The sequence below is a fragment of the Podarcis liolepis genome (assembly GCF_965112155.1).
Source record: "Podarcis liolepis genome assembly, chromosome: 2".
Classification (NCBI taxonomy): domain Eukaryota; kingdom Metazoa; phylum Chordata; class Lepidosauria; order Squamata; family Lacertidae; genus Podarcis; species Podarcis liolepis.
In genome coordinates this window covers 15,821,907-15,834,961 of record NC_139555.1, presented here as the reverse complement: position 1 = coordinate 15,834,961, position 13,055 = coordinate 15,821,907, and the positions used below count along the sequence as shown (strand labels likewise).

At 46.5% G+C, this 13,055-nt stretch overlaps 2 protein-coding genes across 3 annotated transcripts in view; both read right to left on the bottom strand.

Moving 5' to 3' along the window:
- Positions 1 to 13,055, bottom strand: part of LOC310700574 (aquaporin-6-like) — a 273,203-nt gene that overhangs the window by 203,312 nt on the left and 56,836 nt on the right. The window lies entirely within an intron of this gene.
- Positions 2,270 to 12,051, bottom strand: LOC310700588 (aquaporin-2-like). The gene is made up of 4 exons (XM_083490501.1): positions 11,602 to 12,051; positions 6,256 to 6,417; positions 4,889 to 4,969; positions 2,270 to 4,739 (listed from the first exon to the last, which is right to left on the bottom strand). The coding sequence occupies exons 1-4, from the start codon at positions 11,962 to 11,964 to the stop codon at positions 4,503 to 4,505; spliced, it is 843 nt and encodes a 280-aa protein (XP_083346627.1). The 5' UTR covers positions 11,965 to 12,051; the 3' UTR covers positions 2,270 to 4,502.

Here is a 13,055-nt window from a genome sequence, read left to right as displayed (position 1 = left end):
CTGAGGGTCTTCTGGTGGTTCCCTCACTACAGGAAGTGAAGTTACAAGGAATCAGGCAGCGGGTCTTGTTGGTAGTGGCGCCCACCCTGTGGAACGCCCTCCCATCAGATGCCAAGGAAATAAACAACTATCTGACTTTTAGAAGACATCAGAAAAGTTTTTAATGGTTGATGTTTTACTATGTTTTTAATATTTTGTGAGGAGCTGCCCAGAGTGGGAGGCATATTATTATTATTATTATTATTATTATTATTATTAATAATTAAATTGATAAGCGGGAATGTGTGCAGAGGAGGGTGGCTAAGATGATCAAGGGTCTAGAAAGCAAGCCTCAAGAGAAACAGCTGAAAGAGCTGGGTATGTTTATCCTGGAAAAGTGGAGACTGAAGAGAGATGATGGCCATCTTCAAATAGTTTATGGTTTGTCACATGGCTAGGACTCAAACCAATGGCTTCCATTTACAAGAAAGCAGATTCCGACTAAACGTCAGGAAGAACTTTCTGACGGTAAGAGCTGTTCAACAGTGGAACAGGCTGCCACAAGAGGTTGTAGACTCTCCTTCCTTGGAAGCTTTAAAGCAGATATTGGATGGCCATTTGTCATTGATTATTTAGCTGAGATTCCTGCATTTTAGGGAGTTAGACTAGATGACCAAACTCTACAGTTCTGTAGAATAAATGGCTCTCTCTGTGCATGATGCAGTACATGTGAACTGAACGATCAGCTGAAGCAGTCACCCCACCGACAAATTTGGTTGTGCAGTTTGGGCCTTTTAAAGCTCCTTTAAAACAGGAGCAAGTTCAACAGTCCTTCATCTGATGCAGTGATCGGCTGGGGAGGAGGGTCGGGAAGCAGCTGGGAAGGTAGCCTTGGAAAAATCGGGCCCGTCTGGCGATATGAGCAGCAACGCCTCTATTCGAGCCACTGGTAGCTCAGCGCTTTAGACACTGTGTGAGTGTCTGGAGGCGGTTGGAGGATGGATGGCGGCTAACAGATTGAGGTTGAATCCTGACAAGGCAGAAGTACTCTTTTGGGGGGACAGGAGGTGGGCAGGTGTGGAACTCCCTGGTCCTGAATGGGGTAACTGTGCCCCTGAAGGACCAGGTGTGCAGCCTGGGAGTCATTTTGGACTCGCAGCTGACCATGGAGGCGGAGGTCAATTCTATGTCCAGGACAGCTGTCTATCAGCTCCATCTGGTACGCAAGCTGAGACCCTACCTGCCCGCAGACTGTCTCGCCAGAGTGGTGCATGCTCTGGTTTGCTCTCGCTTGGACTACTGCAATGCGCTCTACGTGGGGCTACCTTTGAAGGTGACTCGGAAACTACAATTTATCCAGAATGCTGCAGCTAGACTGGTGACTGGGAGTGGCCGCCGGGACCACATAACACCGGTTCTGAGAGATCTGCATTGGCTCCCAGTACATTTCCGAGCACAATTCAAAGTGTTGGTGCTGACCTTCAGAGCCCTAAATGGCCTCGGTCCAGTATACCTGAAGGAGCGTCTCCACTTCCATCGTTCTGCCTGGACACTGAGGTCTAGCGCCGAGGGCCTTCTGGCGGTTCCCTCACTGCGAGAAGCCAAGTTACAGGGAACCAGGCAGAGGGCCTTCTCGGTAGTGGCACCCGCCCTGTGGAACGCCATCCCACCAGATGTCAAAGAGAAAAATAACTACCAAACTTTTAGAAGACATCTAAAGGCAGCCCTGTTTAGGGAAGCTTTTCATGTTTAATAGGTTATTGTATTTTAGTGTTTTGTTGGAAGCCGCCCAGAGTGGCTGGGGGAACCCAGCCAAATGGGCAGGGTATAAATAATAAATTATTATTATTATTATTATTATTATTAGTCCAGATGTGGTTAACTGCGGTTATTCAGTGATGACTGCAATACGCTCTTTACATGGCAAGAGGTTCGCTCCTTGATTATTGCACTTTTTCCAGGACTGAGTCCTGGCGTTGAAAAGACGTTTGGGGATAAAGGCCTTGACTCAAATGGAGATGTGGAATCCATCAATGCCAGGGGCCGTGCTGTCAGTGGTACAGCAATTTCTCCTCTCTTTATAATTGCCTCAACAATCTCTGTTTAATCTCCGCAGCTCATCCATCAGTGGAATGAGATCTGGGGATAAAGCAAGGATATGCACCACCAAATTCGAGCCATTTGTAATAAACCCTCTGCTTGCACTCCAGCCCGGTGTACATAAATCTCTGGGTTTGTGGTTGTTGTTGTTGTTTTTAAAAAGCCCACAGACACACAGAGGCATGTAGGCTTTCTCGCAAATATCAGGCTTTTAATAAAATCTTGCCCATTAGCTCCGAACAGAAGGGATTTTTGCCATCTGTTGAGCCGCAGACACCAAGATTGACAAGGTTATTATTGCTGAGACAGAAATGTTCGCTCTTTGTCCTTTATCTTTTCTGTATCTTCTAGCCGAGGGGGGGAAAAATACAAGGGGTCTGTTATTGCTGAAATACATCTTATTTAATGCTGCTTGCCTCAAATCAGCGGCAATCATGAGAAATTGCAAGGTCAGGAAGAGTGGAAAGCGAGATGAAAAGAGGAATTTATGGCAATGGAAGCTTGTGTTGAAGAGGCGAGAGACTAGACTGTTTGGGCGAGATGTTTATTAAGAGCCCGGCACCTCCAGTGCCCTCCGGATACAAAGGGGAACAGATTTCTCCTGCTTAGAAAGAAAGAAGGCAATAAGATTCCAGCAACTGAAGCTGCTATGGGCTATTTAAAAGTCCGCCATCAAGATATACAGAAGCAACAACAAAGGGACAAAGAGAAATCACCCACAGGATGCAGAGAAAGGGGGAGCAGAAAAGCATGCCGAGGATGCCGTAATTAGAATTAATCAGACATATTAAAGGTAAAGGGACCCCTGACCATTAGGTCCAGTCGTGACCGACTCTGGGGTTGCAGCGCTCATCTCGCTTTATTGGCTGAGGGAGCCGGCGTACAGCTTCCGGGTCATGTGGCCAGCATGACTAAGCCGCTTCTGGCGAACCAGAGCAGCGCACGGAAACGCCATTTACCTTCCCGCCAGAGTGGTGCCTATTTATGTACTTGCACTTTGACGTGCTTTCAAACTGCTAGGTTGGCAGGAGCAGGGACCGAGCAACGGGAGCTCACCCCGTTGCAGGGATTCGAACTGCCGACCTTCTGATCGGCAAGTCCTAGGCTCTGTGGTTTAACCCACAGCGCCACCCGCATATTAATTTCATACAAATGATATTAGTAAATTACTGGGTGCCTGAAGAGCACAACTAGAATACTGTGTCCAGTTCTGGGCACCACAATTTAAGAAGGATATTGACAAGCTGAAACGCGGGCAGAGGAGGGCAGCCACGATGATCATTCCCAGAATTTGCTGACGAAAACCATGACAATTTAAAAAATGAATTCAAAACCACAATAAGGTTTTTAGTGTGGGTATGCCCAGGGGCGTACAAAGCGGGGTGCGGGGGGTTGTGGCCCACCCCAGTGTCATCCCTGAGTGGGTGACAAAATGTCACATCGCAGGGGGTGGCACTTACTGGGGGGCCTTGTCTGCAGCATGCCCGAGCCATGCGTCCCTCCTGGGAGGGATGCGGTGGCTCGGGGCCCCGAACTGCCCAAAACGGCAGCATGGGGCCTGCGTCCACCAGGTGGACTCCGTGGGCAGCTCGCTACGGTGCTCCCATGGGCGGATCGCTCTGCCCCCGTAAGCGGATCACCCTTCCCCCGCCACTCTGGGTGCCGGAGCAGCTAGCTACCCCCTGGGTATGCCCTCCTGAGATCATGATTTTCCTATGCTAGTGTTGGGGACTGTGCTGAGGAGGGCTGCACTGAGGATAGTTCGGAGCCCCCCCTCCCCCGGATCCTGAATCTTCCCAGGAGCAGAAGGACAGTATAGATTTGGAACAGTGGTTTGCAGAGGGGCATAGTTCAGAAGGCAGAAGCTGGGAAATCCTGGATGGGGAACAGCTAAGAGAAGATGCGCCGGGAGAGAGAGAGAGAGTGAACAGATTCACTGTCTCTGGAAAGCATCCATCCGCTCAGCCCAAGGTCAAGAAGAGCAGATAAGGTGGCAGCACAGAAAGCACAGTGGTTACGAGCTCAGGTTACAAGACGCGATAGTGACGTGGGTGAGTAGGGAGGAAGTGGGTGGAACCCTTAATTGGGAGCACCGCCATTCCTAGGAATTCTTTGTTCTCTCGCTGTGATCATTAAAGTTTCTAACTGGTAAGAAGACTCCTTTTCCTTTGTTCTGCTTATCTACTTCCAGGGGGTGGGAGGTGCGGGGGGGGGGAATCCCTGAAGCCTGACAGCTAGAGTCTGTCAGCAAGCAGCATTTTGAAAAGTCACATGGGCAAGGAAGGTGCTTTTTCCCACCCAATCCTCTGTTTGGAGGTGAGACAAAGGCGAGGCATTCCTAGTCCACAGAGCTGGATCCTGAGCATAAGGTTAGCTGCAGCGTCCATCCCACTGCGTAAACAAGAAGGCTGAGCCTGTCCCCTTTAAGAGTCCAACCCACAAGCCTTATCATCCGTGTCGATGAGCTTGGGAAGGGTGTGGACAGAGTAGGTCTTCAAGGACTGCTTCTTCTGACGTCCATGCTCTGCTTCTTTCTCAGGATCACGGTCTCCTCTGAGGATGGCAATTCGGTCTGCCGTGCTCCTGGGTTGCGGGCACAAAAGATAGTCGTATAGCATCATGGCTACGATGGCACCAGCTAGCGGCCCGATCCAGAAAATCTGTGCAGAGAGAAAGAAAGGATGCTTTGGTCAAAGCTAGGGCTAGGACTTTGCCAGCAGCTGCTGTGTGGGTCTAGCTGCAAGGGCCTCGCTTTGAAAGATGCTCCTCATCCCATCTCTTTCAGAACAGAGGCAGAGTCTTCTCTTACCCAGTGGTTAGCAAAGTTCCCCATGACCAGAGCTGGGCCAAAGGATCTAGCCGGGTTCATAGAGCAGCCAGTGTAGTAGATCTAGGGAAACACAAAGAGGTGGCTGAGGGGAGAGAAGGAAACTAAATACATGCCCTGCAACATTTCTCCAATGAAAATAGGGACGTCAATAATAATAATAATAATGGCAATTTTATTATTTATACCCCACCCCTCTGGGCTGCCCCAGCCACTCTGGGTGGCTTCCAACATGTACAAAAACATAAAACATTAAAAAAATCCCTATACATGGCTGCCTTCAGATGTCTTCTAAAGGTTGTGCAGTCGTACCTTGGAAGTTGAACGGAATCTGTTCTGGAAGTCCGTTCAACTTCCAAAACGGAAATCAAAGTGTGGCTTCTGATTGGCTGCAGGAAGCACCTGCAGCCAATCGGAACCCATGTTGGACGTTTGGGTTCCAAAAGAACGTTCAAAAACCGGAAACTCCCTTCCGGGTTTCGATTGTTTGGGAGCCAATTTGTTCAGGAGCCAAGGCGTTTGAGATCCAAGGTATGACTGTATAGTTATTTATCTCCTTGGCTTGGGTATCGCATAACTCCATACCCTCCAGCATTTTTCGGATGAAAAATGGGATGATGTCCTAAGGGAAGGCAGGACATTCTGGGATTAAATCATAAACCAGGACGGCTTCTGTAAATCTGGGACTGATTCTGGAAAATAGGGACACTTGGAGGGTCTGCAAGCAGTTTTCACTGCATATGAGGAGTTGCATTTTGAGTTTGTGATTTTCGGCCCCAGCTGTGCAGAGAACCAAGCACAGCCCAGTTTCCTATTGTTCATGACCTCATGAAATATCCTCCAGCATCCTATACCCATTGCAGCCTAACATCCCCCCCCCCAAGCAGGCTTGGAGCAAAAAAATATTATTTATTTATTTATTTATTTATTTCAAAAATCCATGTAAAATTACATAATTTGTGTCATATGGTTTCTCTGGCGTCTGCCATAGCTAAGGCTTTCCTGTTCACTCAGTTTCCCTGATAAGCATGATGATTCCCATCTGGTGATCTGCGGACCCCCACATAACCCACCTGGGGTGGAGTCTGTGGCACCATTCACACACACACACACACACACACACACACACACACACACCACACACCACACACATATATGAATGACCCTGTTCCACGCCATGGTCAGCGTTGATAAGACCCGGGACTGGAGTTGCCACAAAACACAGCCTAAAATGTGAGATCCAATTGCAAGTTTACAACTGAGGATCTTTGAGGGAAGAGCTAAGCGTTTTGATATAAGCGGTTGATTTTCACAAGAGGGACCCATGCATCTCTCTCCCCGATACCCACCCCTATCAGGTGTCCTGCAGTGACTGAAAATCCAATGGACAATGCTGGGAAGCCAACATCCGTCCTGCGGCTGTCGGTGGACGCAAAAACGCAGAGGACCAGCTGGAGTGTGAGGAACATCTCAATGGTCACAGCCTGTCCTGCCGACGTGGTGTTCTGGGGCTGGAAAAGAAGGGCACGTTGGTGAGAAATGTCCCTAACTGCACTTATGGAGGCTGAAGGTCTACTCGACTGTCCGGGTGGACTTTTGAGTGGGTCCAACCAGCTGCATCGGTTGCGAGGGGCTGACACGGTGAAACGCTTCCACAACATAGCACCATCGGCTGCAGTGAGGACATGGGGCATGGCAGAGGTCTCCAACTTCCAACAGACTGCGATCTACTCCCACTATAAATAAACTGGCAGTTACCTACCCATTGGATTGACCAAAGAATTATGGCAAGAGAAACAGATGGACTATGCAGAATTGGCAAAACTGACACATAAACTACGGGACAAGGATAAATGTGACTTTAAAGATGAAGGGGAACCTTTTACAAAGTACTTAAAGAAGCAACAAAGTGAACTGGACTCCTTGGCAGGTTTTGAATAAACACTCACAAACTTTTTATTGATAATAACCAGTTAGATAGAGAATAGCATCTACAGAGAAACCAGAGATGCAAACTGAGGGAATTCAGTGGGGGAGAAATGGGGGGGGGGGGGAATTAAGGATGACATGTTGTAATAGGCTTTATTCAAATTCCTAATAATTTTTTTTTTTTTAAAGGATTGACCAAAGTTGTTGAGCTTTTTAGATTAAACTAATTCTGGGTTAGTGGCGTCTGTAACCTGAAGCGTATGTAACCCGAGGTACCACTGTAATCATAATGAAAAAAGGTGTGTTCTTTGTAATTTTGCAAAATATACTCGTTAACCGCACGAAAAGTACTCCCTGGTGTTTTTATTTAACGTCCTAGTTTTCAAATGACTGGGGATTTTGACTGATTTTTCTGAGCACTTGGGGTCAAAAGAAAGCAATTTAAAACCACTGTTGTCGAGACATTTCATTCCGAATCTGCTAGACAGAGCCAGACAGAGATTATGGTGGCCGGTGGGTGCATAGCTGTCAACCGTCCCTTATTTGGCGGGAAACTCCCTTATCCCAGCGCCGTGTCCCGCTCCTGTCCCTTATTGATGATGTCCCTTAAGTTTCCCAGGTTTCAAAGGTCTCTGCCTGGGCGTCTCTGCCTGGGGCCTCCCCTCTGCCTGTCACCGCCGCCCCCGCTAGGTTGTACTGCGGCTGCGCCGCCGAAGGACCCAGATGAGATGGGCAGCCTGGCGCAGCCTATGAATTGCTGAGGAGCCTTGAGAGGAGAGCGAGGGCAACCATAGAGAAAGCAGTTCAGAGAGAGGAGGAGGAGGCGGAGGCGCGGGAGGTGTTCCAAGGGCTAACCATAGAGGGGGAAAGCAGAGGAAGGACCGCAAGCGCTTCCCCCATAAATTTGTAGTGGTAGACTAGCATAGATGGTCTGATCTGCAGGTTTACTTCAGGTGCTATTTGCCCCCCTCTCTTCTTCCCACCCTGCCTGATGGAACTGAGAGCTGCAGATGGAGCACGAGAGAAAAGATACAGAACTGCAGCAGCATCTTCGTAGCTTGGACTTGGTTTTGCGCGAAAAGTGGTTGCTGCTTGTAGTTATTTAATTGCAGTGTTTCATCGGCTGGTGTCTTGAGCAGCAACCTCTGGAAACGAAGGGCTAAAAACTGGTGCTGCTCTCCCAAATTATCTGGTCCCTTTTAAATTCGTATTTCAGCTGGTTGACTAAAATCCCTTATTTTGGCTGCTGATCCCTTATTTTCGAGGCTGCTGGTTCCTTATTTTCAAATCTGTAAGTTGACAGCTCTGGGTGGGTGTCCTGCCCCCACGCCCACCCCCAAATCCTGGCTATGCCCATGGTCACAGGGTAGTTCTCAGCAAAGCAAATCTGAGTTGAAGTGAATGGAAATTGAACAGGAGAGGAAAAATCAAGGATCTAGTTCAGGGCATGGGAGGGGCCCGGCTTGCCTTGCATAACTGGGCAAGAGGACAAGAGGCGACGTCTGCTCTGCAAAAGCTGGTATTAGCGAGAGCCGAGACAAAAATATACCAAAGATTTCGGGGTCGGAGATCACTGGCGGTGAAGAACAGAGAGAAGCAACCTTCGGACTGGGCCCTCTGTGACTTCTCTGCAAAACAACAAAGCCGAGGCGAGAGAGTTCTGTTTCATTTTAACTTTGCCCAGCATTTAGAATTGCTTCCTCCAGGCAGATTCTGCCGACTGACTGATAATTCAGTCTCATAACACACTTCCAGAAAAAAACAAGCCAGTGGCTGAAGTTAACCGAAGGGATTTTAAAGAGAGAGAGAGAGAAGGCCATAATTTGAAATGTTTAAAAGTTTGATCAGATCGGTTGCAAAGGCTTAAGTCTGAGGCACAGTTTATTACTATGATCAATTAATTAAATTTGTATACAGCCCTATGTCAGGGCAATTCACGACATAAAATCACAATATAATATGGCAACATGATATCAAATAACAACAACAACAAATGTAGAAAGCTGAACTTAAAACAGGAAAACGAGAAACTGGGAAAACTGGAAGTGGCATAGTATTTTAATATTGTATTTTAATATTCTGTTGGAAGCCGCCCAGAGTGGCTGGAGATAAATAATAAATTATTATTATTATTTATATCCAGCCTTTTTCCTTGACAGGGACTCAAGGTTGCTTACAGGTAAAATAAGAACAGCTAAAAACATAGGGAAACCATTAAAAAAAATTAATAGAATTAAAACTATCGATCTATGATCTATGAAGAACATAAAGATAATTACAAGAAAAACTGTGAAGAACCAGGCTTTTGTTAAAAGTTGTCAGTTCCCAAAAGCCTGCTGCAATAAGAAAGTCTTCAGCTGCCAGTGGAAGGACAAGGAGGGAGCTAGTCTAACTTCTCTAGGGTGTTCCAGAGTCTGGGAGCTGCCACCGAGAAGGCCCTGTCCTGCTTCTCTACCAATCGTGCCTGTGAGGGTGGCAGGACCGAGAGGAGGAGGAGGAGGAGGAGAAGGAGAAGAAGAAGAGGAGGAGGAGGAGGAGGAGAGGGAGGAGGAGTTTGGATTTGATATCCCGCTTTATCACTACCCGAAGGAATCTCAAAGCGGCTAACAATCTCCTTCTGCGGTGTATCAGATTTTACCAGGGCTCTCTGCTCCTCAACACAAACCTGCGTTTAATGCAAGGATGCAGTCCGAGAACACACAAAGCAATGGTAAAAGGAGTGTCTCTGAACATGTGCAAAGCACATTTCTCTTACCATTCAGCAACGTCACCACCACTACACTGCACATTTCACAAGGGGAGAGACAGCAGTTTTAGTAGATCTTTTAATTTCCAGATTTTGACACCAGACCTTTCAGAAATCCCTGTTTTCCAGGGACAGTCCCAGATTTACAGATGCCGTCCCGGTTTCTGATTGGACCCTGGAATGTCCTGCTTTTCCTTAGGACGTCCCTATTTTCATCGGAGAAATGTTGGAGAGTATGATAACCCTATGAAAATCGGAGAAAAGTTGGAGGGCATGGAGTTATGTGACCACCGAGCCAAGGAGATAAGTAACTATGCAACATTTAGAAGGCACCTGAAGGCAGCCCTATATAGGGATGTTTTTAAATAAATGCTTAATGTTTTATTATGTTTTTATATATGTCGGAAACCACCCTGAGTGGCTGGGGCAACAGTCAGATGGGTGGGGTATAAATAGTATAATATAATATAATATAATATAATATAATATAATATAATATAATATAATATAATATAATATAATATAATATAATATAATATAATATAATATAATATATAATTGTTGTTGTTGAATAGTGCATAAATAATAAATTATTATTATTATTAATAATATTATTATGGAATAGGACGGTCCTTATTTTCATCAGAGAAATCTTGGAGGGAATGTGACACTAACCATATACCTGGTACAAGCACATCACCATCAGCCCCAATCGTAGGAGAATCAGATGTCCAAAAATCTCCCGTCGTTCTTAAGCATATTAATAAATGTACATGCATGAGCTCTTCATCACTCTAGATTACTGAAACAGACCAACAGAGTCTCAAACTACTGTGCAGGGAATGAGAGACAGTCAATGAAGGCAGCTGCTTCTGTTGCTACCAAGGGGAAAGGATTCTGGCAAAGCAATAATAGCAGAGAAGACACACAGCTCCTTTCTCCATGGATATGGCTGCTCCAAGACACCCAAAGCCCTGCTTGGATGCGCACATCCTTACAGTGACCCATCAAGCGTCTCCAAAATCTGCAGAAGAAAATGTGCACTTCTTTTATTTTAAATTCACAGCAGGGTTGAAAGGGCATGGGCTTGTGCAGGAATGCCAGAATTCGGCGAAATTTTCAATTAGATGGACGGAATTCAAATTCAAGCCCATATGAATAACTGCAAAACTGAAAGATGTTGCTGTGGCAACATCTCAAAAAAGACCGGAGAAGGTAAGGTTTGGTTTTCAAGTAAGATGGAAAACGATTGGGGCAGCCAAATAAATCTAGAGGTCCTTTGGACTCCAGGGTTATATAGTGGTACCTCGGTTTCTGAGCGTCTCTGAAGCCAAACGTTTCGGAACCCGGACGCTGAAAACCCGGAAGTAAATGCTTCCGTTTTCGAACGCACCTCGGAAGTCAAACGGCTTCCACTGCGTGTTTTTCCATTTTCTCCATTGAACTTTAAACCAGCCCTTTGTGCCTCGGTTTTTGAACGTTGCGAAAGTCAGATGTTCTTCTGGAACGGATTATGTCCAAGAACCAAGGTACCATTATATGTTGTCATTCATCCTACAAAGCACATTTCCTTTGCACACTGCCTGGCAATCTCTTTTTGTGGCCTATTCATCATCATCAACTATTATTATTATTATTATTATTATTATTATTATTATTATTATACTATTTATACCCCACCCATCTGACGGGGTTGCCCCAGCCACCCTGGACAGCTTCCAACATGTATAAAAACATAATAAAACATTAAACTTTTCTTTTAAAAAAACTTTCCTATATAGAGCTGCCTTCAGATGTCTTCTAAAAGTTGTACAGTTACTCGTCTCTTTGGCTTGGAGGTCACATAACTCCGTACCCTCTAACATTTCTCCGATGAAAATAGGGACGTTCTAAGGAAAAGCGGGACATTCCAGGATCAGATCAAAACCCGGGACGGTGTCTGTAAATCCGGGGCTGTCCCTGGAAAATAGGGGCACTTGGAAGGTCTGACCTCCCCATCAGTGATCATTCTCAGACTCACCCCATTGACCCCCAGGCTTCCGTGGACCTGACTGGGGGTCAGTTCATACAGAAGAGCAGCTCCCACCACTGCTCCGAGGAGCTGAGCGAGGACGTAGGAAACAGCTTTGCAAAGGGAGATGCGAGAGCCCAGCAGGAACGCGGCGGTCACTGCAGGGTTGAGATGGGCGCCGCTGACGTGGCCCAAGCATTGGGCCAAGGTGCCGATAGCCAGGCCAAAGGCGAGAGCGACTTGCAGGACCGAAGGGGAGGCCAGGGGCCAGGGCAGGGCAGAGCCCAGGCCTACGAACACAAAGACGGTCGTGCCAATTAATTCGGCCAGGAAGGCGCGAGTCAAGGCCCTTGAACACAGTTCCCGCTTCATCGTGGCAGCAGGGATCCACGCCTGCCTCTGCGGCCGCTCTGAGCCCGCAGGCAGGAGAGGGAGCCCGGGAAGCCTTTATATGTGTCCTTGCCCCAGGCGGAACGAACCTGGCCCAGCCTCGTAAGAACCGGAGCTTAAGGTGGGAAATTTTTGGAGCATCTCCCCATGAGTCAGGCGGAGGCCTGTCTTAGCCTGTGATGGACCCTCCCATCCACAGGGATTTTATAAAACACAGGCTGTCAGCTTCTGAACTGATGTTCCCTGCCAAGGGAAGCCGATATCAAAAACCCGAAGGGAGTAATTGTGCCGCACCCAAGTCCCATTTGTCATTTTTTAATGCAATTATATCCCATCCGCCCTCTAAGGAAGCCAGAACATTATAGAGGGAGTTATCCCATTTCCCTCCTTCGCAACAACCTTGTGAAATACAGTGGTACCTCGGGTTACATACGCTTCAGGTTACAGACTCCGCTAGCCCAGAGATAGTGCTTCAGGTTAAGAACTTTGCTTCAGGATGAAACCCAAGAATTACCAATGATAGAAGAATGGCAGATGAAGATGATGGATTTTTCGGAGCTAGCCGACCTAACCGGAAGAGTCCGCGACCAGAAGGAGGAGGAGTATCAGGAAGAGTGGATTAAATTTAATGATTACTTAGTTAAATATGTTAAGTTAAATGAACTGAAAACAGCTTGCAGATAATTAATTGGCTTAGGATTTTATTTATGTTAAGTGATGAATTAATATGTTTAATTTCATAATGTGAAAATCTAAGGTTGTTAATGTTTAAGTTAAATTTTATAAGAACTGTGATTTGGAAAACCGTTAAAAGGATATCCAATGTAATTCAACCAAGCGGAAGCGAGGAAGTCACTTAACAATGTTAATAAGTGTAATTTTCAGTAAGGCTATTATTTATGTTTGTTTGTCTTATGTGTTTGTTTGTTTATAATGTTGTGAAAACCAATAAACAAAATTTTTTTTTTGGGAAAAGAACTTTGCTGCAGGATGAGAACAGAAATCATGCTCCAGCGGCGCAGCGGCAGCAGGAGCCCCCATTAGCTAAAGTGGTGCTTCAGGTTTAGAACAGT

Coding starts and splice junctions, on each gene's coding strand:
- LOC310700588 (XM_083490501.1), bottom strand. CDS start 11,964: ATGAAGCGGGAACTGTGTTCAAGGGCCTTGACTCGCGCCTTCCTGGCC. Junction 6,418..11,601: donor GAAGCCTGGGGGTCAATGGG/GTGAGTCTGAGA, acceptor CTTCTTTTCCAG/CCCCAGAACACCACGTCGGC. Junction 4,740..4,888: donor GGAACTTTGCTAACCACTGG/GTAAGAGAAGAC, acceptor CTCTCTGCACAG/ATTTTCTGGATCGGGCCGCT.